Genomic DNA, 24,555 nt, shown 5'->3' on the forward strand with positions numbered 1-24,555 from the left:
CACCCAGTTACGTCGGGCTGAGTTTTGCTGCACAGCGTTGTAAACAATGTACGTAAATAATCGACAGTCTTCCTAAATGTTTAAACCGTTCCAAGGACCTCAGATCAACCCTAGCAGCATTCCCCACGTTTGAGATCCAAGCGCATCTCTTCTGTGTTTTGCATGTTTGTAAACACACAAGTAAACCAAAGGAAAGAGGCTTTTGAATGCTTGGGAAGTCGAGATGAATTTGCCCCCGGATCGATCCATTGAAAAGGGGCGCTTGATCCAAGCCATGGAGCCCAGCAAATTTTACTTCCAGAAATCTGGTTTAAAACACACACACTTGATATTCTGGGGTTTTCATTTCTGCTGCAAATGATAATCAATGGGGATTCTTGGGGAAAGCACTTTTAATTGTTCGGGCATTAAAAACAACAACACATCATCAGAAAGGAGAAAATTGGGGCCGGAATCCTCTTTTAAGAAAGGATTTCTGTCCAAAGCTTTCAGGCTCTGTTCGAAACATTTGGCCTGAAGATGCAGCAGATCGTTGGAATTAGATAGATAATTTTCGTGAACTAACAGGAAGCCTATTTTACAACAGCAGTAAACCAAGGCAAAGAAAAGACACCCCTTTCCCTCCCCGTCAGAGCAACCCGAAAGGCAAATTTTAGGGGTTCTACACTGTACGAAAGCAGTCGTCCTTTAACCAGAAGTAGTTGGTGCAAATTCATACCCACCCTTTGAAAAACAAACAAGCAAACAAAACCTCATGGAGCTATAAAGTAATGAGAAGTTATAGTTTACCAAGTGATGTATTTTTGGGGGTAAGATTTCCTAATAAATCTTGTCCTCCGCTGGGTATTTGTAAATTATGTTCCCACTTTCTCTCGTGGTTTCCTCTCCCCTTTATAACAGAAACATTTGCCTTTCGTCAGAGATCCCTGCTACTGTATGCCGATGATTTAAAGGCAGCGAGTGATTCTTGATCCATTGGTGGCACTTAGGAACATATTATGCCCTAAACCTCACTGCAGTTGGTTAAAAGAAAATGTTAACTTCCAAGAAATCTTCTCTCTCCTCAGCCTTTCTGCCTACACACACGCCACACACGTCGTTCACAATGCTCATGCTGGTTTGTGTACTCATTCTAGAATCCTAAAGGTATGTGAAGATGAAATACCCGTGTCTCTTAATCGACTTGCGATCAGGTGATAACCAAATTATACAGACACAAGTGGTAGTGTGTATGGGGCGGGGACAGTCACCATATCTATTCCGAAATCATTTTAGAGAAGTATTTGGAAGTTTTCGATCTTTTCAAGCAGTGGAAAAGAGGCAAATAACGCGGGGCGAAGTGTCTGTTGTAACCCGGTGGATTTGTGGGTAGTAATAACCAAACGTGTTTTTTTTAAAAAACAACAACAACAACAACAGCCAACAACCACAATTTATTCTGCTCAACAGACAGTAAAACAGATAATTTAAAAAATTCTTAAATTTATTCTGTTTTGAAAGGGGAAAGCTCTCAACGAAGGCATCACGGGGCAGTAAAAACACATTCAATTAAGCCGAGAAAGCAGTTCGATCAAAATCCATTTTATGCAAAATAAAACAGAATGCAGCTTACTTTAAAAGAAATGAATCTGGGTTCGCCTTCCTTCCTTCCTTCCTTCCTTCCTTCCTTCCTTCCTTCCTTCCTTCCTTCCTTCCTTCCTTCAGTTAGCTATAGGTCTGCACTAGGTTCAACTCTGTCAAGTCATTTATCTTGAAAATTTTGCTTAAATGAGAGAATGTGTGTTTGGGTTTACTTCGAGGAGACCTTTCATTCCAGATCTTGTTTGAATCAGCCTTTGGGGTGTAAACAGAATATAGTTTCTGATTATAGGGGGTGGGGGTGGAGTGTCCAGCAAAGTGGAAAGACCCCTGGGCACCAAAAGCTGGATCAGGTGTATTTAAAAGTGTCTCTTCAGTTTCTTGGTGTTGCTGAGAAGGTACCTGAAGCCGGACAGGAACCTTGTGGTAAGCCTGAGGTTGGCGGATGGGAATGGGGGGGGGAGAGAGAAAGAGAAGCTCTGAAGTATGATCATTTGTGGAAACGTCTTCATCATAGCTGCTGACCGCGTTGAAATGGCCCTTAGAATTCACCCTTTGTGTTTGTTAAAGGTAAAGGTCCCCTGTGTAAACACCGGGTCATTCCTGACCCATGGGGTGACATCACATCCCGACGTTTACTAGGCAGACTTTGTTTACTGGGGTGGTTTTGCCGAGTTAGCATGCTAAAAAAACTGAAGGCAACTTTCACAAACGTCAGTTAAAATAGAAAGCCCCCCCCCCCACCTCCTGCCCCTTCTTCATCTTCTCAAGGAAGCCCCCCCTTTTCGCCCTCCCCCCAGTTAGAACCACCTAGTGGCTCCAATTTTCCTGGGCATGGCACATGGCGGAGCCAAGAATGGGTGGCTATGAGAACGCTCCGTTAATAATCTCCATCAGCGCGGCGTTTTGGAGATGCTAAGAGAGACAACACCGCATCTTCTCCTATGTGAAAGGGGAAGGGGGGAGGAGAGAGAACAGGAGGGTGGGGAGGAGGGGAGAGATACCAGAGAGCCGAAAAGTCAATGTTATATATGAAAAACTATAATCATTTTAATTCAGTATCGACACCCCAACATCTTGCAATAATGGCGTTAAGGCGTCAATCGAAGGCTGGGTTTTTATAGCAGTAGAGGAAAGAACTCGTAAAAACCATTTAACAGCTTTTTATGTAGTGCGCTATAAGCAGCAAGAACATCTCCGGGTGTTTTATTTATTTATTTATTTATTTTTGTGTTTCTCTCCCTCCCCCCCCAACCCGCCCTAAATTTTATTGCGCTTTATAGTTTGTTAAACAGTTTACAGCCCCCTCTTTTTGGGGGGCCCGTTACAAATGGGCCATTCCTCTCCTCTTCGCGCTGATAGTTAAACCTTTATCAATAATAAGGAAATTGATCATTAAAATGTTAAATCTGACTACCTCGTTTGTTTTAAAATATGTTGAGGCTACGGGACGCCGTACGATTTGATAACTTGGTATTAAAATACCAATTACATTTATAGGAGGCTTTTAGAAAAAAACGGGTAGCAATTAAATCCGGCCTCTTTTTACAGTTTTCCAAAGCAACCCTGACATTTTCCAAAGGCTAAAACTGCCTCGTTAAAAAAGAGGGGGGGGGATAAATAAATAAAAAAAGGAAATTAACGATAGGAGCAAAGTCTCTCTTTAATTTTTCAACCCTCCCCAAATATCAATCTTTGGGGTGGGCTTAGGTAGATGATTTGTCGTGGGGAGAGAGATATCTCATTAACGTGGATAGTTTAGCATATTTAATCTCTATATTTACCCCACCCCACCCCCTCTCGCTCGCTCGCTCTAGCTCTCTGCGCTCCCCCCTCTCTCTCCCTCTCTCTCTCCCCCTCTCCTTCCTCCTCCGTCTCACTCTCCTTTCTACTCGCAGGCTGAAGAGAGTCCGTGTGGAGTATGTGGAAACCAATAGGATGAGGGTTCCGTAATAGATGCAAATGATCCAGAAAAGACACTGCGAAATATGAACAAACTCATTTGCTCCGAAGTAAATCACGGAAAACTGTTTATGAAGTGGCACCTCTCCTTGGAAATGTGAAGCGAGAACTCCTGGGTTTTTTTGTTTTTTTTTAAGTGCCGGAATTTTTTGTTTTGTTTAGGGGGGGTTCGAAGAAGAAGAAGAAGAAGAAGAGAGGAGAAAAAAAAACAAGAAGAAGGAGAAGAGAGAGGGAAAGGCAGAGAGCGAGAAAGAAAGACAGGAAGGAGTAACAGTCACATCAAACAACAATAAAAAGAGGGATCTGATACCATGCATTGTGGCCAAGAGTTTTGACTCAATCGTTGGGATTTTTTTTTCTTCTTCTCTCTCCTCCTTTTAAAATCTGTGTATATCTGTATATATCCCTGGAAATCACATTGGGTTAGCGTCTCTTCGCTCGCATCCGATCCTGGGGCTAACTATCCCTGCGGCTTATCGTTACTCCCCGTCCTCGCGCCTCTCGACCTGTCTTATTTAAAACAAAGCTATTTATATTAAAATGAGCTCTTACTTCGTCAACTCCCTCTTCTCCAAGTACAAAACCGGAGACTCTTTGCGCCCCAACTTCTACGACTGCGGGTTCGCCCAGGAGCTCGGCGGCAGACCCACCGTGGTGTACGGGCCGAGCACGGGGGGCTCCTTCCAGCACCCCTCCCAGATCCAGGAGTTCTACCACGGGGCCTCCTCTCTGTCCAGCTCGCCTTACCAACAGAACCCCTGCGCCGTGGCGTGCCACGGCGACCCGGGCAATTTCTACGGCTACGACCCCTTGCAAAGGCAGAGCCTCTTCAGCGCCCAGGACTCCGACCTGGTGCAGTACCCGGACTGCAAGCTCGCCTCCGCCGGCCTGGGAGAAGAGGCGGACAATGCGGAGCAGAGCCCTTCCCCGACGCAGCTCTTCCCGTGGATGAGACCGCAAGGTGAGCCAGGCATCTTAGAGAGAGAGAGAGGGCCGGCCGGCCCCGCCGCCGAAGCATTTCCTCAACCCATAAAACAACTTCGCCCTCCTATTCTCCCACCTCTGCCACTATCTCTCCCCCCACCTCCCTCCCTCTCCCCCAACCCCGGGTTACTTTTTACTGTTTTATTAGCGTAAACTTTTGCACCCCCTCAATAGCTTGATCGCTTCATTACCCTGAAAGGGACCCTTTTTCTTCTGAATGGGGAGAACCGGACCTCTCTCTCTCTCCCCCCCCCCATCCACCCACCCCCGTCCCCCTTTCAATGCGCGGAGCTTCCCTTAAACTTTATGGTACTTTTACAACCTTGAAGACCCCTCTTTTTGTGTCTCCCTTTCACCTCCTCCTCCCCTCCCCCCCCCAAGCCCTGGTTATTATCTTGTAAGCCTCTGGAGATGCAACGGGGGCAGGAGATGATTTGGGAGTGGGGGGCACGACACTTTTAAGTACTGGTCTGGCGAGAAGGAGCTGGGGAGGGAATGGGGCTTGCGAGAAAATGACAGCCTTTGGGGGGAGAGAAGGGGAGAGCAATATTTTCTTGCAAAAAAACAACAACACAAAAGCAGGGTGGTATCGCAGGCTGAGGGGCTGAAGCGCATATGTGGTCCTCTTCGCCTCCCTCCCTCCACCCTTCCCCGGATAATTACCCTCCCCTTTGTAATATCATAGAAGGGCAGTTCCGTCCCTGCCTTTGTGTGTGTGTGTTTCTGTCCCTCCTCTCTCTCCTCTCTCTCTCCTCTCTCTGCCCCCTAAACTGTTTTATGTATCTTCTCAACCCTCCTTTTCTTTCCCCCCCGCCTCCCCCCCCCTTTTGCAACACCCCAGCAGCCGCTGGACGGAGGAGAGGAAGGCAGACATACAGCCGGTATCAGACCCTGGAGCTGGAGAAAGAGTTCCTTTTCAATCCTTACCTGACCCGCAAGCGGCGGATCGAGGTGTCGCACGCCCTGGGACTGACCGAGCGGCAAGTGAAAATCTGGTTTCAGAACCGGAGGATGAAGTGGAAAAAGGAGAACAACAAAGATAAGTTCCCCAGCAGCAAATGCGAACAGGAGGAGCTGGAGAAGCAGAAAATGGAAAGGGCGCAGGAGGTGGAAGAGGGCGGCGAAGCACAGACGGGGGAGAAGAAGTAGGCGCTTTGGAAGCCACGGACAGGCGAGCCCAGGAAAGCCCCATGTCCTTCCATTCGAGCCAGCTGGGTGGGGGGTGGGTGCGGGGGGGGGGGGAAAGATAAACACTGCTTAGGGAAGGGGGGACTCCCCCCTTCCGTCGCTGTAAAACAATATAGCTGTGAACGTCTACTTCTGATTGTCCTTTGATACATACAATGAACTATATCTATATTTAAAAAAAGAAGAAGAGAGGTCTTGGAGTCTTTTTAGCCTCGTTGCTATCTCCCCCCCCCCCCGTTTTCTTGCCAGTTAAGAATTAGTGTTAGTGTAATGCAATAGCTTCTGTTAACCATGACTGTGAAAATTATTTCTCTCTCTCGCTTTCGCTCTCTCCCCAACCCTCCCTCTCTTCCCCCCTTCCATGGGGTGCGAGAGATGCTCTCTGCCTGGCAGAGAATATGTGAACATCCTATACTGACTGTGCCATCCTAAGCAGAGTCGCAGCCTTCGAAGTCCACTCTGATGTCAGTGGGGTTGGAAGGGATTGCCTCGTCTGCTTAGGACGGCCCTGTGCACTTCTAATGGCTCTTTTTTACCTCCTTGCTCTTTCCAAAAGGCAGGAAAGGTGTGAAAACCATATCAGAGCACTTTCAACAAACAAACACACCCATGTCTCCTCTCTGTCTCTCTCTGTCTCTTTCACTCCCCCTCCTGTTGTGGAGGTAGTTCTGAAAACATACACCCCCGACAACATGAAACTGCCTATTTCTGATGTAGTTATTTCCTTTGTTTTAAAAGTTGACTTCCTTCCTTTTGGCTTCCGATTTTGTTTTGTTTATGCCTTTGTCTTTTAAAATGTCTGTCTTAAAAAGGAAAGAGAGCCTTTCTCTCTCGCTTTCTCTCTCTCTATTTAGTTAGCATGCGCACAGTGGAACAAGTTGTAAAAAGTGCTTTTCCCCCCCTTCCCCCCTTGGGTTTTTGGGTTTCCCCCCCTTTCCCGTTAGGTTTACTGTGAAAAAAAAAGAGAATGTATACTGTATACGTGAATTACTTTATGGGGGGGCGGGGAAGCTAATGCTATATTTTGTCCTCTTCTTCACTTTGTTCTATTGTTGAAGCTGGAAGCGGCGGAAGAAAGGAGTTACAATAAAGTTTACAAGTCACAATTTCCCCGTGACATGGTTCTTTCTTCGTCTGGCTTAAAATTTCCTCCAGGACGTCTCGAAGGGAAGAGTTCTTTCTTTAATCAAACCAAACAACACTCTCTACCTACTGTAATTCAAGATAGCTTCGGGAAGGACAGAGAAGAAACCTGGGGCTGGTGGTGAAAACCCACCTTAAACATGGAGTGTGTGTGGGGGAGGGAAACAGTGGATTTTGTAAAGGATGTTAGTAACATCTCTTCTATGAGCTTTATAGGCCGAGGGGATGTTCTTGTTTTCAGCACACAAACAAAAATCGGCTTGTATGTGTGCATGTGTGTTTGGAAGCTACTGAATCCTACCCCCTCCCCAGCTCCTTCCCCGCCCCCCCATCTCTCAGAGTCATACAGTTGCCCTCCCAGGCCACAGGATCGACACATCTCCCCCCTCCCCCCTCTGCTGCCTAACCTTGAAAACTTTCAATGAAACCTATGCATTTCGATGCTTCCTTCCTTCCTCCCTTCCTCCCTACCCTTCTTTCTTCTATCTTTTCCTTTCTCCTTCCCTTCCCTCCTCTTTCTTTTCCTTTCTCCTTTCCTTTCCCCTTTCCTCTCCTTTCTTTTTCCCTTTCCTTTTATTTTTTGGATGCCATCCCTGCTTCCCTAGCAGAAAGCAGAGTCACCAGCTGGTCACATTTTCTCCTCGCTGTAATTGAGTCCAGCAGAAGAGCTGACACGCTTAAATAGAGATCTGTTGTAATCTTTCCTCCTCTTCCCCCCTCCCTTTCCGCCACCAGGAGGAAAAAGAGAGAGAGAGAAAAGGCAGCTCGGAGCCCCAGCGCCTTCGGCTGTGGAATAAATTACTTATGGAGCTCAGTGGCGCTTAGAAGGGAGGGGGATTATGTCGGAGGAGGGGGGCGAATATGGAGTATCACTTGGCTGGGGGGAGTGTAGAGGTGTTGGTGGGTATTACATGGGTCCCTGGGGCGGGAGGGGGGGAATGACCCGATGCCAGGAGCCCGTGGAACGTGACAGTGGGCAAGGTACTCGGCTAGAGGCCGCGGGAGAGGGAAGGATAGATGTGTCGACAGGGTGCTCCCCCCTCCGCAGGTGATAAACTGAGATGGAAATGGGCCCAGAGAGGAGCCCGCATCGAATGGAGGACCGAGGCGTTCCTGTGACTTTTTTTTTGGGGGGGGGGGCATCCTGCGGGAAGTTCTCCTGCCAGCCTTTAAAGCGCAAGGGGGGGGGGAGGGAAGCGCTCATGTATCCCAGCCGGGCTCGCTTGCCCGGGCGAACGTCTGGCGCCTCCAGTCGAGGCAAAACCTTCCATGCATAATTGGCCTTCCTCAACAGAGCCGGATTCTCTGTCCCCCACCCCAGTCCTCTCCGTTCGGATCAGACCCCCGTTTTTCCGCTCCCGGGTTTGTTTTCCGCCCTCTTCCTTAGCAACCTCCAGCCTCCCCCCCGCCTCCCGGTTTTCCTGCCTTGAGCAACTGATATCACCGCTGGCTTTAGCGACCGCCGGGCACCTTCCTTCTCCTCCCGCGTCTGGGGAGGTCCAGGCCCTCTTTGCATCAATAATGCACCGCATTTTAGAAATCCCGACCAACCAAGACCCCGCGCACCGTGTGGGGTGTTTTTTCCCCCCCTGCCCCTTTCCCACATTGCAAGGGGGACAGCTTGGGGGGTGGGGGGGGGGAGGAGGTGGGAGGGAGGAAGCCGGGCTCAGATTGGCGGCGCCCGGATCACGTGGGCCAGGATCACATGGCCACAGGGAGGAAAAAGGGGGTCCTTTTTGGTGTAAATCTGGAGTCTAATTCCGTAATATATCACGGTACCTCGTAAAACCGACACTAAAACGTCCCGGCCTACAAATCACCCGGCCAGATTATGAGTTCATTGTATTATGCGAATGCTTTATTTTCTAAATATCAGGCCGCAAATTCGGTTTTCCCCTCCGGAGTGTTTTCCGAGCAAACTTCTTGCGCGTTCGCCTCCAACGCGCCGCGCACCGGCTATGGCTCCGGCTCCTCGGCCTCTTTCGCCGCCTCCATGCCCGGCCTGTACCCCAACGGGGGCGGCATGCACCCCCAAGCCCCCGGTATGTATTCCGGCAGCTACGGCCTGGAAGCCGGCTCTTTCAACGTGCACTGCTCCCCTTTCGAGCAGAACCTCTCCCTGATGTGTCCGGGGGACGCGCCGAAAGGCGGCTGCAACAAAAGCGACCAGCGGGACGCGGACTTGCGGCACGAGAGCAACTTGCGGATCTATCCTTGGATGCGGAGCACAGGTGAGGGGGGGGGGTCCTTCGGGGCCGGAGGGGGCTGAGCGTCTGTGGGGTGGGCTTGGGGGAACCCGTGGGGATAAGGGAATGGAGAGGATTCGGAGGGGAGGGGAAGTTGTGGGTGGGGGGGAGGATCTCTCTCTCTCTCTCTCAACTCCTTTTATGACGTGTGCCTCTGGCTGTCTCGTCCCCCTCTCCTTCTTCGCCCAGAGACCCCCGCATGGAAGCGACCCCCCGGGAAAATAAATAAATAATTAAATATTCATCAGCCCTCTTCTTCCTGCCGCTGGCTTCCTCTACAGCGACTCTGCGGGCAGAGTTACATATTTCATTGCAGGCCCCCCCCCCCCGTGTCTTATTCGGCGCTCTTCCCCTCTTTCTTTTCCCCCATCCCAGCAATTCCCGGTACGTTGCTTTACTTCCAGGAATTAGCTTCTGTTTTGGTCAGTCGGGAAAAGGGGGAGAGGGGTGCCGTTGAGGGGAGGGGGGAGACGGGAGGGGTGTATTTGTGCTACAAAATATATAGTTCTTGCCTGATGTGAGAGGTTTTGAATTGATGGGGCCGAGACTGAGGGACATTCCTTCGGTCCTGGGGTTTCGAGCAGAGGCAAAAAAGCTTGAGTCTCTTCCCACCCCCTCACTGGTCGTCAGAACCCGCAGAACCCACATGGCATTAACACCCCCCCCCTCAGAAAAGGTAACCAGAAAGGAATGGGGTAAGCAGAGAAGACAATCAACCCCAGCGCTTTCCCAAACTAACTCCAAATGTTCCTGTTCCGTTTAGGAGCATAAACGTGAGTGCTAACATGTGTGAAGGTGTGTGAGCACATAAGTGTTTGGACATGGACAGGCAATGGCTCAGGGGTTGCAATATCCAGACCCTCCTCTTCCAAATTGTTTGGGTAGATCTTCTCAATTTCGACCAGCATCTTCTCTGTGTAAGGCTGCTATAGCTTTTATTATTATTTTTCCTTATTAAAGTTAGTCCAAAACATTTGCTTCATCTCTGAGCTAGTGTGATCAGGTGGAATCAAGAGGAAAGGAGGGAGGGGTGCATTCGAGAATGGCCTTAAATTCAGGTTCCAGGTATTTGCCTGATTTGGTGGGACTTGTCCCCATTCTCTTTCAATAAACCAGACCAACAAATCAGTAAAATAATGCATTTTATTAACAGCAGCCTACAGGAAAACTTGAAGTGTTGCTCAGGCTTGAGATTCAAACGACGGTGGAGAAGGGACGTAGTCTCTGTAGAATTTCCATTTAATGCCAGGTTATTCAGGAAACAACAGGTGGGATAGGTGGCGGAGAAAAAACAAGAAACCTGAGGCTTCAGAACAGGTGCTTAGGTCCCCTGCCCCATAGATATTAAAAAGTTACCTGTGTTGGGAAGAGTTTACAGAACTCTACGCAAAACAGTCGCTACTGTTTCCCCACCCCCTTCTCTTGTGAATATTAAGTCGGTCTAAATACCATGATAAGCATAAATTACAGGTTGCTTCTTTGGTCTAAGCTCCCCCCCAACCCCAACCCCCAAGATTAAGTTAATATATTTATTAACAAGAACAAAAATATCACAAAACAGTGCAGGCAGAGTTGAGGATATCCAGTTCCTTCCTTGACCTTTATCTCAGGTTGACAAAAAAAGAAAAGAAAAAAAAAGAAAAGAAAAAAGGTGTATAAGTGATGGGGAAACTGAGCATGGGTGGGGGGGTGCGACTGCTTGAAAACCCAACAGGCCTCCCCCTACGTTCTTGTGTTTCTAAAGATACAGCAAAACTGATTTCAAAAAGAAAATAGATGTCCAAGTAAATGTCCTCTTTTGTGTGTGAGAGAAGCCAAGGTAATTCACAGTGCAATCCTAAACAGAAGCCAATGGTCTTAAAAACGGAGCCACTCCTTTTAGGATTGAAGGGCAGGGATACAAACGAGAGTTGCTAAATCCCTTTGATGCCAATGCTTGAGAACACACACACAATAGCTGGGTAGGAAGATCTATCTATCGTCTCTCTATCGCCTATCCATCCATCCAAATGCAGACGGACCAACCCCAATACATACCTTATAAATATCATATACTATTTCACTTCCTACTAAAGATTTTCTGTTTACCAGTTCTTCCAGTTCGCCTTCACCCAGCAATTTAAAGGAGTTATCTCTAAAGATCCATCAGCGACAGATAAGCTTTTAATGCTCTCTGGGAAGCGGGAGACCCGGAATTCCAGACCGGGTGTATGTGCACATTGCCCGAAAGCAGGAGTGATATGGGGGGGGGGGAGCGAGAGGGCGAAGGGGAGGCGCATCCAGGCATACCGTTTAAAGACCAAAGGTGTTTCACTTTCTTCTTTTACCTGAATTATAAACGGGCCCTCACAGATGATTTATCAAAGTCCAGGGTGGTTTTTTTTTTTTTTTAAATGTGTGTGTCGAGGTGAGGGAGACAAATTTAAGAATCATCCTCTCATTTCCTCCACGGTTTTCGAAACATGAGCTACTGGTGGTGGGACAGGCTAGGAGGTGGGTCGGAAAAGATTCCGACGTCTCCAGATCTCCAAGCGCAGCGCAGTCCGAAGAGGGCACCCACTGGATTCTTTGCCAGTTCTCAGTGCTGAAATCGGTTATCCAAATAGTCCTTTATCTCCTCGCCTCCCTCCCTCCCGTCCAACTTCTTTCATCTTCCTTGTCTGGTCTTGGGATAGATTTGGGAGATTCCGTTGGCGAGAGTAGAATGTGTCTTGGTCTCCCCATTCAAGAGAAGTTTATGGCGCTCTCTTGAACAGATTTTACAACCCCACATTCCACAGACGTCTTAACCCCCCCCTTTTACAGCCGGGACTGGCTTTTCGGCTGTCCCTTTCTTAAACAGAAGACCACTGCTGCCCATCCCCCCACCCACCTTTTCCCGGTAAACAAGAGAAACACCAAAAAAGCTTCAATGGTGCTTTGGATGAATAGCGAAGGCTGTTTTTTAATGGCACAGGAGGAGTGGGGGAAAAAAAATCCCCCCTCTCTATTCACAAGCAAAGAGCACTAGGTCTTGTTTTACAGGATCATACCCACAAGAGGACTCCAGGCAACGACGAGGGAAATGGATCGCTGGTTTCAAATCGAGGTTTTTTTGGACGCTCAAGGAAATAGTTGTGGTCAAAGGCAGGACTCTTGCTTTGAGGAATTCCCAGGTCGACCAACTTATCCACCTTCCGAATTCCCTAATAATACAAAAAAAAAAAAAAAAAAAAAGACAGCAAAGGCATCACCCACCCCCAGAGAGTTAAAACATGCTCTCAATCTGAACCAGGAAGGAAATAAGATTACATACACATCATTATTAAATTATTGCTGTTACAGCTACTGGATGGGAAAAGCTGGCCAGAGGTGAAAATAAATACCAGGGAGATACTTCCTTCAAATGACTACCGTTCAATTTTATCCTCACAAACAAGGCTTAATAGGGCCACGGTTGAGAGAAGAGAAATATCCCACCCTGTGTATTTAATACAAGTTTCCCCCTGTATGTGCATATGCATCGCAAGAAACTGTCTTCGAGGTGCAAGAACAGAAGACATATACTTTAAAGCAGATCCTCCAATGCAAACCCTATAAACATCGCCTGGAAAAGAGGTTCCATGCACAGATGGAGCTGCACATCTGATAAATCAGGGACATATTTTTAGATTTAGAGTTGAAAGGGAGAATGACTTTTCAAGAAAAAAAATGTGTAATAGTGACCGAAGCCATGTAGAATATTTGTGAGCTATGCTCTCTTTTTTCATCTCTTCCCATCTCTTCCTTCCTTCCTTCCTTCCTTCCTTCCTTCCTTCCTTCCTTCCTTCCTTCCTTCCTTCCTTCCTTCCTTCCTTCCTTGGTTTTACAATGAATGTAAACTTTGATTATCTTTGTTCCGCCTAGAGAGACTGGACCAATACATGGGGCAGCTAATCGGTTAAAATAATGTGTCCTGTAATATAAAAATAGAATATATATCAAGCGCCCTAAGGAGAACTCATTGGAATATTTTTCTTTCTTTTCTTTCCATTTTTAAACAGGGACTGATAGAAAGAGAGGCCGGCAGACCTACACCAGGTACCAGACGCTGGAACTGGAGAAAGAATTCCATTACAACCGTTACTTGACCAGGAGGCGACGCATCGAGATCGCCCACGCCTTGTGTCTTACAGAGAGACAGATCAAAATCTGGTTCCAGAACAGGCGCATGAAATGGAAAAAAGAAAACAAGCCCGCAGGTCCCGGCTCCAACAGCCAGGAAAAACCAGACGCTGAAGAAGATGAAGAAGAGTGAGGGGAGGGAGGGAATAGGGGAGGGGGGGAAGAGAGTGAGAGTGAAAGAAAGAGAGGTGGGTGAAAAGTGTGAGAAACAAATTGACTGCACTGTCCAGGAAGTTAAAGCAAGGGACGGATAAAATAAATAAATAAATAAGTAAATAACGAACGAAGACTGTACATTAAACAAGAAACGAAATGAATGCATCCCAAGCAAACTGAATGGGTGATCTCTTCTGTTTCTTGACTCTCGGAAAACTACCTATATTAACATTTCTCGCATTTTTTCCCTTTTGTACAACAAAAATGGAAATAAATCTACCTATTCAATGTCTCTTTTAGAATCAAATATAGATAATTCTGTTTTCCTTCTGTGGGTCTTCATATCTAGTCCATGTATTTGTAAATTTTATTGTCTTTTTTTAAAGGTTCTTTTGTTGTGTGATTTTTTAAAAAAATGGTATATGAAGTGGAAAAAAGTGGATGTGATTAGCACTTTTCTTTAGAAAACATGAACTCCAAACCTATGAAGGGAACACAATGCTTAAGTATAAAATGATGTACATAATTCTATGAGAGTCCTGTATTTCTCTCCTCCCCTCTCGGTAGATTCGTGCCTCTAGTCTGGTTACCCGTGCTGTATTTCATTATTATTATTATTATTTTGCTTGTTTGTTTATGTTGGTGTATATTTTGACATGTTCAACAATGGACCACTTTCTTAAGGCAGTCACTAGAGAAAAAAAATTGAAATTAATATTGTGCGGAGTAAACCAATGTATATGATAGATAGCAGATAATTTAATAGTTGGCAGAGCCTTTTTATTCGTATTTTGTGATTACTATGCGTAGAAAGGGGGGTCCATTAAAATAACGTTACTGAATACAATCTGAAATGAGTTGGGTCTTTCTTTGGATCAGTTGTGTCTGTGTGCACACGCCTGCAGTGGTTTTTGAATGGGAACAGTCCCTGCTGGAATCCCTTCCACAATTCTTCCTCCACAGTGGCTTGCGCAGGAGAACTTCCTGCTAAACGGGCATGGTGCAAATCAGGTCAAAAATTGGGGCTGCTTTACTCCTGTGTCGTTCAGCATCGCCCGTACAGTGTAAAAAATATACTTCTATTTAAGCCCCCACAATGTAAAACCGCGATGCTAACCACACCATGGTTGCAAAACACGAGGGGGGGGGAGAGAGAGAGACGCTAAGAAAATACATGCGCATTACATCCTATTTGAGGCATTAACTCCGAAAGCCACCGTCTAGCTTTGAGCTTTCCGGCTCCCTCGAGAAGCAAAGAGGCAAGAAGAAGAAGAAATAATAACAACAACAATAATAATAATACCCACTAAATAATACCTTCGGGCGGGAGAAAGCAAAGGAACAGTGCAATGCCTTGGGATTGTCGTTTTCAGCCCGCTCCTCACAACTTTAATAGTTTTATGGGGGGGGGGGGGAACCCACACTTTTCCCATTAGAGACAAATACGGCTTAACATAAAAACGAATATAAAATAAATGGAAGCAATAAAGCGCAGGGGACCTGCGTGGTAAAACAACCAATTTTAGATTATATCAATATATCCTTTAATTTTTTTTTTAAATTGCAGGCTTCAGCTGCAATATTCTGCAGAAGCTAGAATGTATTGTAAAGCGAATACAGAGGAATAATCAGAAATAAAACAGGCGACAGTTGGGGCAGAGGGAATGGATATTGGTCTTTGTTTTCCTTCCTATATCCGCATAAACAAATTTGACGTATTTGGAATTTCGGGCGATATTTTAAAATCCGAAAAAAATTCTCGAAAAATATTCACTTCCAGTTGAATCTTCCGCAGAGCCCAGAACCGGGCATTTAAAATACAATATCTGTCAGTAAAAATCCCTTTACACAAATTATTTACACAAATAATCTGTTATGTAGATTTTAGGTAGGTCTCTCCTTAGAGAGGTGCCAAACATCCCTAAACATACAAGCGGTGTTTGTGTTTACGTTTTTGTGTGAATGCGTGTGAGTTGTTCATACCTGCGAACCTGCAAGTGTGGTGTATCTATCTGCAGTATGTGCCATGTAGACAAAAATAAGGCGCACCCGCTCACAAACTCACACACTGGTTCGATTCTATAACCAAATATCAGGCTCAAATAAAAGAATCGGCCAATAGATTTCTCGGTATCCTCTGATCCTGAGATTTGGGCAAATACTGGCACGCACAGATGTGCGATTGTGTGTTTGTGTGTTTACACACAGCTCTGCCCGTGTGTCTAAACTGTGCACAATGCGTGTACACTACAGATACTAAGGTGCGGTATAGTTTTTCCTCCTTTAAAAATTAAAATAATAAAATAAACACGCACACACAAATAAATGACACTATACTGTTGTTTCCTTGGCGAAGTGGATCTTAATCTAGTAGACCTTTCCCAAGCGGAAACTGGACCCCGATCGCCCACCTATTACGAATTTGCTGCATTGGGGCACTACTATTGTTTCCGTGGCATGTACCACTGCGGTAGTGGACGCTCCTCGATGCGGCACTGCGCCTGTGCGCCTCCCTTTCCCTCTATTACGTATGTATGCCTGTATCTTTAATATCAGGTAGACATGCACATACATGTATGAATTCGTGTGTGCCTCGCCCAGTAGCTGTACGACTGCATGCCTGTCTGGCGGTCTGTCTAAAACGCAATTCGTATGGTTTTATTACCCCAAAACGCAACCCATTCCAAAAATGTTGGGGGTGGGGGGGAGGAAACCAGCACTGTAAATTCTTGGTGGATTTTCGCAAGGGAAACCGCCCAGATTTAGAAATATCAACCGGTGTAAGAAGAAATGGATGAAAATGAGAGAAGTAGGCTCTTTGCCTTAGAGAAGACCATCTGAAACAATACATCGCTGGATCCCTGAATGGAATGATCTCTTTAGTAATTTTTTTAAAAATACACACGCCCTATAGAAAAATAACAAGGTTCTTTGGCGAGTGAAATGCTCTGTCAAATCTTTAGTCTTATAAAAGTAGGTTCTTTTAACCTTTGCTATATCAGGGGGTTGTTCAAGACCCCCGTCGGGAAGTGGAAAGGGGTGTGTTGTTGTGTGCAAAATCTTTGCATATTCTTCTCTTTGCCTTCTTTTTTTTTTTTTAAAAAAGAAAAGATGGCGGCGGAGAAAAAGACTGCTGTTAAAGCAGTCATGAAGAAATGCAATAAATTCCTTGTTGTTTTATGAAAATTTACAACTTTGTGATAGAACTTTATGAGTGGCTGGGTTCTGTGATTGGCCAGAGCTGGTCATGTGGACTGCTAACCGTGAACATGAACTTTTTATGATTTCCCATGTGGTTATTCTACCATTCTTTTGGCCGCTGTATCTTGGGTCGGATCACTGTCCTCTGTAGGACTCTCGCCTCTTTTAACATTTTTTTTTTACTTACATGTGTAAACTCGATAGGGCTAAAAATAGGAGGAGAAGGAGGATAGATGCTCTCTCTCTCTCTCACACACACACAGCCACACACGCACACACAGAGACACCCAGCAGTGAGTTTAGATTGCGACTATTATCGATTTCCCCCCTCCCCTTCCTTTCCTAATTTTCTGTGTTAAATTTCCTTGCTGATTTGGGGGGGGGGGAGAGAGAGAGTTTCTCTATCTAGCGATGGAAAGGGAGACAGAGAATCTGCACCGGATGGAGGTTTTTGTCATACATCAGAGAGGGGAGTCACTCCATTTTCTGGGCAAAAAGGACTCGGGCTAAGGAAACCCTCTCAGAAGTCGCAATGGACGGCTATCAGGTTGGGACAATATTTGTCAGCTAGCACATAAAAGCAAACGCAATTCTATTCTCCCCCTCCTCCTTCTCCTCTTCCTCCTCCTCCCCTTATCCACAGAATGATGGGCGTCGAAAGGTAAGCCAATATATTTATCTTTTATCTTTAGGAGTTGATATTTGTTATGCTGAAGGATTATGCACACCGAGGCGATCTTCCTTTTCTGCCTTAAAAAGGATATAGGAAAATAAAGGGGGGTGGGGGTGAAGAAATGTGACCTGGCTTGTGCTCTTTCTGTAAGTGACCTCTTTTTTTAGAAGTAATGGGAAATAGAACATTGGAAGGAAGGAAGGAAGGAAGGAAGGAAGGAAGGAAGGAAGGAAGGAAGGAAGGAAGGACAATACGCTGCTAAAAAAAATGAGGCTTGTAATATTAGTGGCACCTGGACGCGGTCTCTATAGAGAATTCCTGCAGCATCCCAGTGAAGGAAGCCTGCGTTTTGAATACTAAAAAAAAACAAAAAACAAAAAAAAAAACAAGGTGCCTTTCTCACGATCCCCTTTTCCAACCTCTTCTCCATCGCAACCCTTCCCCCAATAATGATCTTGCCAGTGTCGCTCTGTCCTCAACGAATCCACTCTTTTTAGGAAGTTTTTGTACAGAAACCAGTTGGATTAGATGCTTCCCTCCAGGGTCTTCGGCGAGGATGTACCATTTTTTCTTCCAAAGAGCTCTTCTGTGGGGGAGGGGGGTAGTGAGGAGAGAAGAGGAAAGAGGGCAAATTAATGTTTTAAAAAACCCAGAATGATGAAAAATAACATCTAGAGCCATTTTGGTATTTTTTTAAAAAAAGATAGGAACATGCTGAAATAAAAGGGATTGAATACGCTAAATGGATTTCGATCGAGTTCAATTGATTGCATGGATTTTTTTAAAGTGCATGTGTATAAACATGTGTGTGTGAAAACCTTTCTTTGGGTATTTGAAGCACTTGTTTTTCCATTGTTTAGACACTTGAGAAGTTGTTGTGTCAGGGAAAAATGTATTTTTGTAGGCTCCAAGGATGCTGAAATATTTATTTTTAAGATGACAGAAATGTTTAAAGGGTATTTTCAAATATTTCATGAACAACATACCAAATGTACTGTAATTATTTTGTAGTGTGTGTTTTTAATGTATTTTTTTAAAAAAACCTGCCTGTTATTTGAGCAACCAACATAGTATATACAAACTACGAACTGACCGCTGTTTCATTTGATCTACAAGCTACATAATGCTTTTAGAATAAAATAAAAAAGAGAACGCCTTTCATCTATTAATTTCTTCTTTACAAAAATACTATTTCATTATAAGGACACAGAGCAACTATGAGAATAAGAGAGAAAGCTGAAAACTTGTAGACAAATTTTATTTTGTATTCCATACGTAATTGTGAGAGCTCGGCATTTATTTGCGGTGCGCTTGCTTGCTTGCTTGCTCTCTCTCTCTCTCTCCTCCCCCCCCCTTCTAGTCTGCTGAATAAATTGGACCCGCGAATAATCCTGACTCTCCAGGTTACCTGCAATTTTTAAACCCGTTTTGTAAATATTTAAATTCATGCTGCTCTCACGCACTGGTGAACATTTGCTTCCGTCGATTTCAGTAGGGTTTGCGCTTGGGTGGGTGTGGGGATTCCGAGTGGAAGAGACCCTAAATGTTTTCAGATAAGTTGCTAATTGCGGAATTCTTATCGCTTAAACACCAAGTTGTTTATCTCCTTCCACCCACCCCCACTCCCCCATCTCCCCCCCCCAAAAAAAAACCAAAAAGTCGAATTTGATTTCTCTGTATTTTTCTGTGGCTGTCTGGCAGCCCGCTCATTCCATGTTATCTGCTGCCATCTACCGCCCAAGCCAGGAACTCTCCGGTTTTGTTTCCATACTTTACAATGATTAATTCCCCATGAAAACTAGTTTAACTAGATCAAGGTTTTCATTTTCTACAGTTAATATATTTTTGTCATGTAATGCATTAGGCATGGCTTACACAGTCTGGAAACGGAGCTGAGGAGAATTCCCATCCATCCATTCATTTTAAAAAAATACACCCGTCTTAAGAAGGTATTGTTTTCGTGTTAATCATGTGAAATTCTTACATGCTATTCGGATTTTAAATCCATACTCCGCGGTGAGATGCGTGCGTGCGGCTAAGTGTGTGATTTATGATGACATTTGTCTTTTTTAAAGAAAGAAAGACTTCGATACTTTGGTTTGAAAAATCAGGTACTCTCCCCAGAGTTTGGGAAAATATATCTATTCGTTTCTCGGCTCGAATGTTTGTGTCTGGATTTGCTTCTACTCGCGTGAGCAAACGTCTAGTGGTGTCTAGATGAACAGAAGGGTGGAGAGGCTGAGCTGTGTATGTAAACGGAACATGATGAATCGCTGCTAGTTACAGTGGTTTGAGAAAGAACAATGTGTGTCTCTCTCTTGCGCCACATTTCCGTTACACGAAAGGTACTGGAGAAATCTCTCTCCTCGCCTCAGCCCCTTTCCGTAGAGCCCCCCCCCCACCTCATCATGACATCGGGCAAAATCCTCTGGGATCTCCTGGCAAGCAGTCCTTCAAAGGAATGGGGGCTTCCGCCCCAGACCTTCCTCAGGATTGTGAGCAGCTGACTCTTCCTTTAGGATTTGGCTCTGGTTTGTTCCCTCGCCTGTTCTCCTGATCTTCTCGGGTTTAGAATTCTCCCATCCTTTCTGGGGTGGCTTCGAACAAAAGGAGGCAGTTCATGCACACAAATACACTCACCAAACTTTCACACAAATGGCCATTTCCCCTTCTCGCTAATTATTAGCTAAACTCTGTTGAGAAAAGAATGAAGAGCGGTTTCTCCCCCTCCCCTCCTTTTGGGTCTTGCATGAGTCCATTAACAAGATTATTAGACCCTGCAGAGGAAGTCAGGTAAATTAAACATAAATGGCTGGAAATTAAGTTTCAAATTGTTATGTGATTGGAAAGAAGGAGAGGGGTGTGTGTGTGTGTGTGTGTGCATGCATATATATATATGCCTTCAGTATCCGCCAACAATGTGGGAAATCAGGGCTTCTTGGGCCTAGAGTTGGAGTGTGGGGGAGCTACCTATATGACAAAAGAAACTCCTGGGAAGAGCTTTATGATCCCAAATAAAGTCATGCAACTATTTAACCCTCTGTGTGTGTGTTTAAGGGCCAGTCTTACTTTATGGTACCAATATAAGCCTCCTCTCTGCCAAGGAGGCCTGCTGGTTTCACACTTCTCAAGGGTTTTTGTTGTGGTTGTTTAAGGAAGAGGTTTTTTTGGGAAGGGAATGCCATTCTCCCCCACTTCAAGTTTCTGGACTTTTCCTGAACTTTAAAATCCCCCACAAGGCAATTTCCGGGGGCCCTTACCACAGGAAAGGGGGGGGGAGAGTTTAGGTGTTGTTTTAATCCTCCTCATTTATCTGCCCTCCCACCTTTTCTCCATGTTTCCTTCTGCTTTTTAAAGTTGGCCTCTGAGAAGCAGAGAAGGCAGAACTGGAGGGAGAGGAAGGGGCGGGAGAGAAAGCAGAAACCCGGGACAGTTTCTCAGCTATAGGCAGTTGTAAATAAGCCCCTCTAATCTTCATTTCTCCTCTGCCGTTAGAGTTATGCCACACGGGGGTCTCGATGGATTCCCTGAGCCAAAGGTACCCTTCATGCAACAACAGGGAGATCTTTTTCCTGCTAGCCTGCTCTTAGAGGGGTTCCCAAAGAATAACATTTTAAACTGGAGGCCCATAATAAAAGGAAATCTGTTAAGGGACCAGGGGATAGGATTTAAGTATGATTGTGGCACCACTATTGGAATAATAATAATGATAATAATAATAACAACAACATCAATAACAACAATATCTGCCCGAAAACAAGATTTTTGAGGCACTCTACAGAGAAACACACACACACAAACAGTAGAATAGGTTGCCTGGATTTTTTTCTTCCAGAAATGCCCATGATGCTAAATAAAAAGTAGGAATTATCTCAGTTAATGATCCCATTCATGTTACCACTCCCTCTCCCAAAATGCTTGCAAGACTATTTGAAATAACTGTCTGATATGTAATTGTTATATAATGGTAAAATCCCAGAATGCCTTTTCTCCTTCCTCTCCCACTGATCAAAAAAGCTTGAGATATGTTACCTCCCAATTTTTGTTACATCCCCCCCACCCCAGACTTTAAAATATTTCTTGGAGAACTATCCGGTTTTTTTTTGTGTGTTTAATTTAATAATTAAAAGCTCTAGAATTAATGTGAATCAGTTGAAGTGAAGACCAGAGCTTCTCTTATGATGGGCGGAGACGCCTGTTTTTCTAGGCAGTGAACAATTATTAATTCGAAAGGGAATTTCACTTTGCAGGTATTTCTCCTCCCAGGTTTTTTGTTAAAGAAATCAAAATCGAGACAATCCAACGGCCTGAACCCCTGAAGTTTCCTTAGTCGTAAATAGGAATGTAAAAAGACAGAACTGCTCTGTATAAATTTTCCATTATGTCCTTTCCAACATGCACACATATACACACCCTTCATTTCGGACACTTTTAAAAAGTAACATTTCCAAGGATAAAGCCAAGGAGCTAATTTACTCACTCATCTCAACCTTAAGCATTCAAACCTCAAAGCTTAATCCAGATATTCTTGTTCTGGTGCGGCCGGTGTCAGAGGCTGAAGAGTTGTGCTGTTTTCATATGCCTCAAATAATATATATATATATGTATATATAGATTTGTATTCGGTTCAACTTTCCCTCCACCTCTCCCTCCCTTCAATTCCTTTTGTTTCCCCACACCAATAAAGCAGATCTATTTAAAGTTTGGATTGGGTGGGGGGGGGGGAAAGAGAGACCTTCAGGAACCAACATCACAGAAGCAAGAAAGGGGAGGTGAGTAAGCGAGCCCCCCCCCAAAAAAAAAAACCCACTTCCTTTGCCTGTTATTTCCTTCAGCTTTAAGAATACTGTCCAGGGCTGCGATGAAAGTCTGTGGAGCTTCCTCCCCACTCGAGGCCAGGTTTATAACAAATTAAGCTGCAGTCCGCCAGCCCTTCCCTAGCTCCCTCCTCCTCTTTAGGGGAAATTCGCATTGGTTATTCTATACGGATCAAATAGCCATGTAAATCCGATCTGGGAGCAATTGTGCATGTGTGGTGGATCTCAGGAGCCGAGCCGAGCCTCTGGAAGAGGAGAGGTGACGGATAGGTGGCTTGACTCGCCTCCCAGCCGCTTGTTCGGTTGGTTCTGTGTTGATCGCCCGTTCGGGTAAACTGAAGAGGTACATCCATGTTTGCATCGCCAGGCGCGCATAGGGCGGTTTGGGAGGCTTAGAAGTTTGGAAGAACTAAGATTAAAATCATCCTGACGACTAGACAATGAGGGAGATAGATAGATAGATAGATAGATAGATAGATAGATAGATAGATAGATAGATAGATAGATAGATAGATAGATAGATAGAGAAAGGGGGAGAATGCCTGCAGTTCAGTTTTAAATGCTTTCAATGTCAAAGAGGGATTTCCCCCTCCCAATCCCTCTCGAGGTGCACCTGGTCACAACCAAAACACGGTTGGCAAAAGGGATGAAATGAGAATGAATTTGTCCAACCCGACCGTGCAGATGTAGAGGAAGTGGTGAAGAAAGTGAATGATCGCCTTAACTGCATTTGAAGGACTGACCAGAAAAGTGAATGAGTGAGTGTGTGTGTGTGTGTGTGGGGGGGGGGGGGACATGCAGGCGAAGGGACGCCCGAAATTCTGTCTTTGGGTGGTTACTCCTCTCTCTCCCCCCCCCCCGTCTATTGATTTCATCCTATTTAAAGAGGGGCAGAAGAGGCGGAATTCCCCGCGAATGTCTTTTCCTCCTGAGTTCGATCCATTCCAGGTTTTGTTTTTTTTAAACGACACCCTTTCAAACACTCTTAGGGGAGAGGGACCTCTTTCCTGCTTTGCCCGGGTATCCACAGCACAATGTGGAGAGTTCCCCTCCTACCGACAACCCGGGCACCGTCTACCAGATTATCGTCCCCTGCTGTCTTCAACATCCCCCCCCCCACCAATGATTTGGTGATCGATAAAAGTATTCTTGGCCGTCAGACCGACCGCCGCCCTTAACTCTTCCATCCTCCAAAGACCTGGCCTTAACCGTAAAAACGCAAGAGGGCACAGTTCTTTCGAGACCCCGTCCGAGCTGAGCCTTCCAAGTCTGACCCATTCCTCTTGCAGACTTTCGAACAGGATACCGGAGAAATGTCAAGCGGGGAATTGCATGAGGCTGGCTTTGTAACATGCGTGTGAGATTGTACACACATACACAGACAGAGAGAGAGAGGTCCTGTTCTTTTATGAACATTTCATGGGGGTTGGGAAGTATTAGGGCAAGGCAGAACTTGCGACCAAAACGGATCCCTCCATCCGTCCTCTGCAGCACATTCATTAAAAGAGGTCTTTTTAGACTGGTTTTTAAAGTTATGGCTTTCTTTTGAGGGGGGGGGAAACGCTTTATAAAGTAGACCACGCGTTTGCACGCAGTCCAGGAGGGTGTCAAACCCCCCACCCGCCTGCAGAAATCCCTCTTCTGCTGCGAACAGATTCGGCCATTAAAGACTGCATTCTCATTTCTCTCTCTTTATACCTTTACCTCTCCCCAAATCCAGTAACAAGAAAAAAAAGAGAGAGAAACCCATCCTGACTGCCGGGTCTTCAAACCCAACACCACACTCGAAACTTTTCCAGAGGCGAAGGAAAATCATCGCGTTTCCCCCCCCCCTCCCATCCACAACAGCAACGGAATCGTCCCGATCTCTTGCTTTTAATTTTCGGGTCCCCCTCTCATCTTCCTCATTGATGTATTTATTTAAACACACACACACACACACACACACACACACACACACACACACACAAAGCAAACTTCAAAATGTTTTGGTGGATGGATGGATGTTTTCGCAGATCATTAGTATGTGGTTAAGGGGGGGAGGAAGGGTATCTGTTTGTGCATGTGGGGCGGGGAGGGGGGGCGCTCCTCTGTTGTTTAAAAGTGATGGTGTTGGCGGCAGAGGATGCTTTCGCTGGTTTGTTCTAGGGGGGTCCCCTGTGCAAAGCGAGCCCCTCTAGGGTGCGATTTCGCCGTCTTCCGCTCCTGCGATTGGTCAGCGCGTGATCAGATGGTTCTCTTGCCTTATGTCCCTGGTTGGCACGCGGCCATCCCCCTTCAGCTAAAACCCAATCTCCCATATACCGCTAATAGCTAAACCGCTTGGACTTTAAAACGCAACAAATCATAAAGACCAAGGGAAAGAGGAGCCGCGGTTCCTCCGCTTGTTTGTTGTCACTATTATTATTATTATTATTATTATTATTATTATTATTATTATTATTATTATTATTATTATTATTAT

General features: G+C 45.4%; 2 protein-coding genes across 3 annotated transcripts; both read left to right on the forward strand.

The window, feature by feature from the left end:
- The first annotated feature begins 4,061 nt into the window (after positions 1–4,061).
- Positions 4,062–5,674, forward strand: HOXB8 (homeobox B8). Of its 2 annotated transcripts, none has more exons than XM_056863964.1 (2): positions 4,062–4,501; positions 5,366–5,674. In XM_056863964.1, exons 1-2 carry the CDS (start codon positions 4,081–4,083, stop codon positions 5,671–5,673), a joined length of 729 nt encoding a protein of 242 aa, XP_056719942.1. In that variant the 5' UTR covers positions 4,062–4,080; the 3' UTR covers position 5,674. The 2 variants fall into 2 exon arrangements, with proteins under 2 accessions (XP_056719942.1, XP_056719943.1); XM_056863965.1 differs by having other exon boundaries at positions 5,369–5,674.
- Positions 5,675–8,576: 2,902 nt separating this feature from the next.
- Positions 8,577–13,377, forward strand: HOXB7 (homeobox B7). The gene is made up of 2 exons (XM_056863967.1): positions 8,577–9,086; positions 13,124–13,377. Exons 1-2 carry the CDS (start codon positions 8,687–8,689, stop codon positions 13,375–13,377), a joined length of 654 nt encoding a protein of 217 aa, XP_056719945.1. The 5' UTR covers positions 8,577–8,686.
- The last annotated feature ends 11,178 nt before the right edge of the window (positions 13,378–24,555 follow it).

The sequence above is a fragment of the Euleptes europaea genome, chromosome 18 (genome assembly GCF_029931775.1).
Source record: "Euleptes europaea isolate rEulEur1 chromosome 18, rEulEur1.hap1, whole genome shotgun sequence".
Classification (NCBI taxonomy): domain Eukaryota; kingdom Metazoa; phylum Chordata; class Lepidosauria; order Squamata; family Sphaerodactylidae; genus Euleptes; species Euleptes europaea.

Coding starts and splice junctions, on each gene's coding strand:
- HOXB8 (XM_056863964.1), top strand. CDS start 4,081: ATGAGCTCTTACTTCGTCAACTCCCTCTTCTCCAAGTACAAAACCGGA. Junction 4,502..5,365: donor CCCGTGGATGAGACCGCAAG/GTGAGCCAGGCA, acceptor GCAACACCCCAG/CAGCCGCTGGACGGAGGAGA.
- HOXB7 (XM_056863967.1), top strand. CDS start 8,687: ATGAGTTCATTGTATTATGCGAATGCTTTATTTTCTAAATATCAGGCC. Junction 9,087..13,123: donor TCCTTGGATGCGGAGCACAG/GTGAGGGGGGGG, acceptor ATTTTTAAACAG/GGACTGATAGAAAGAGAGGC.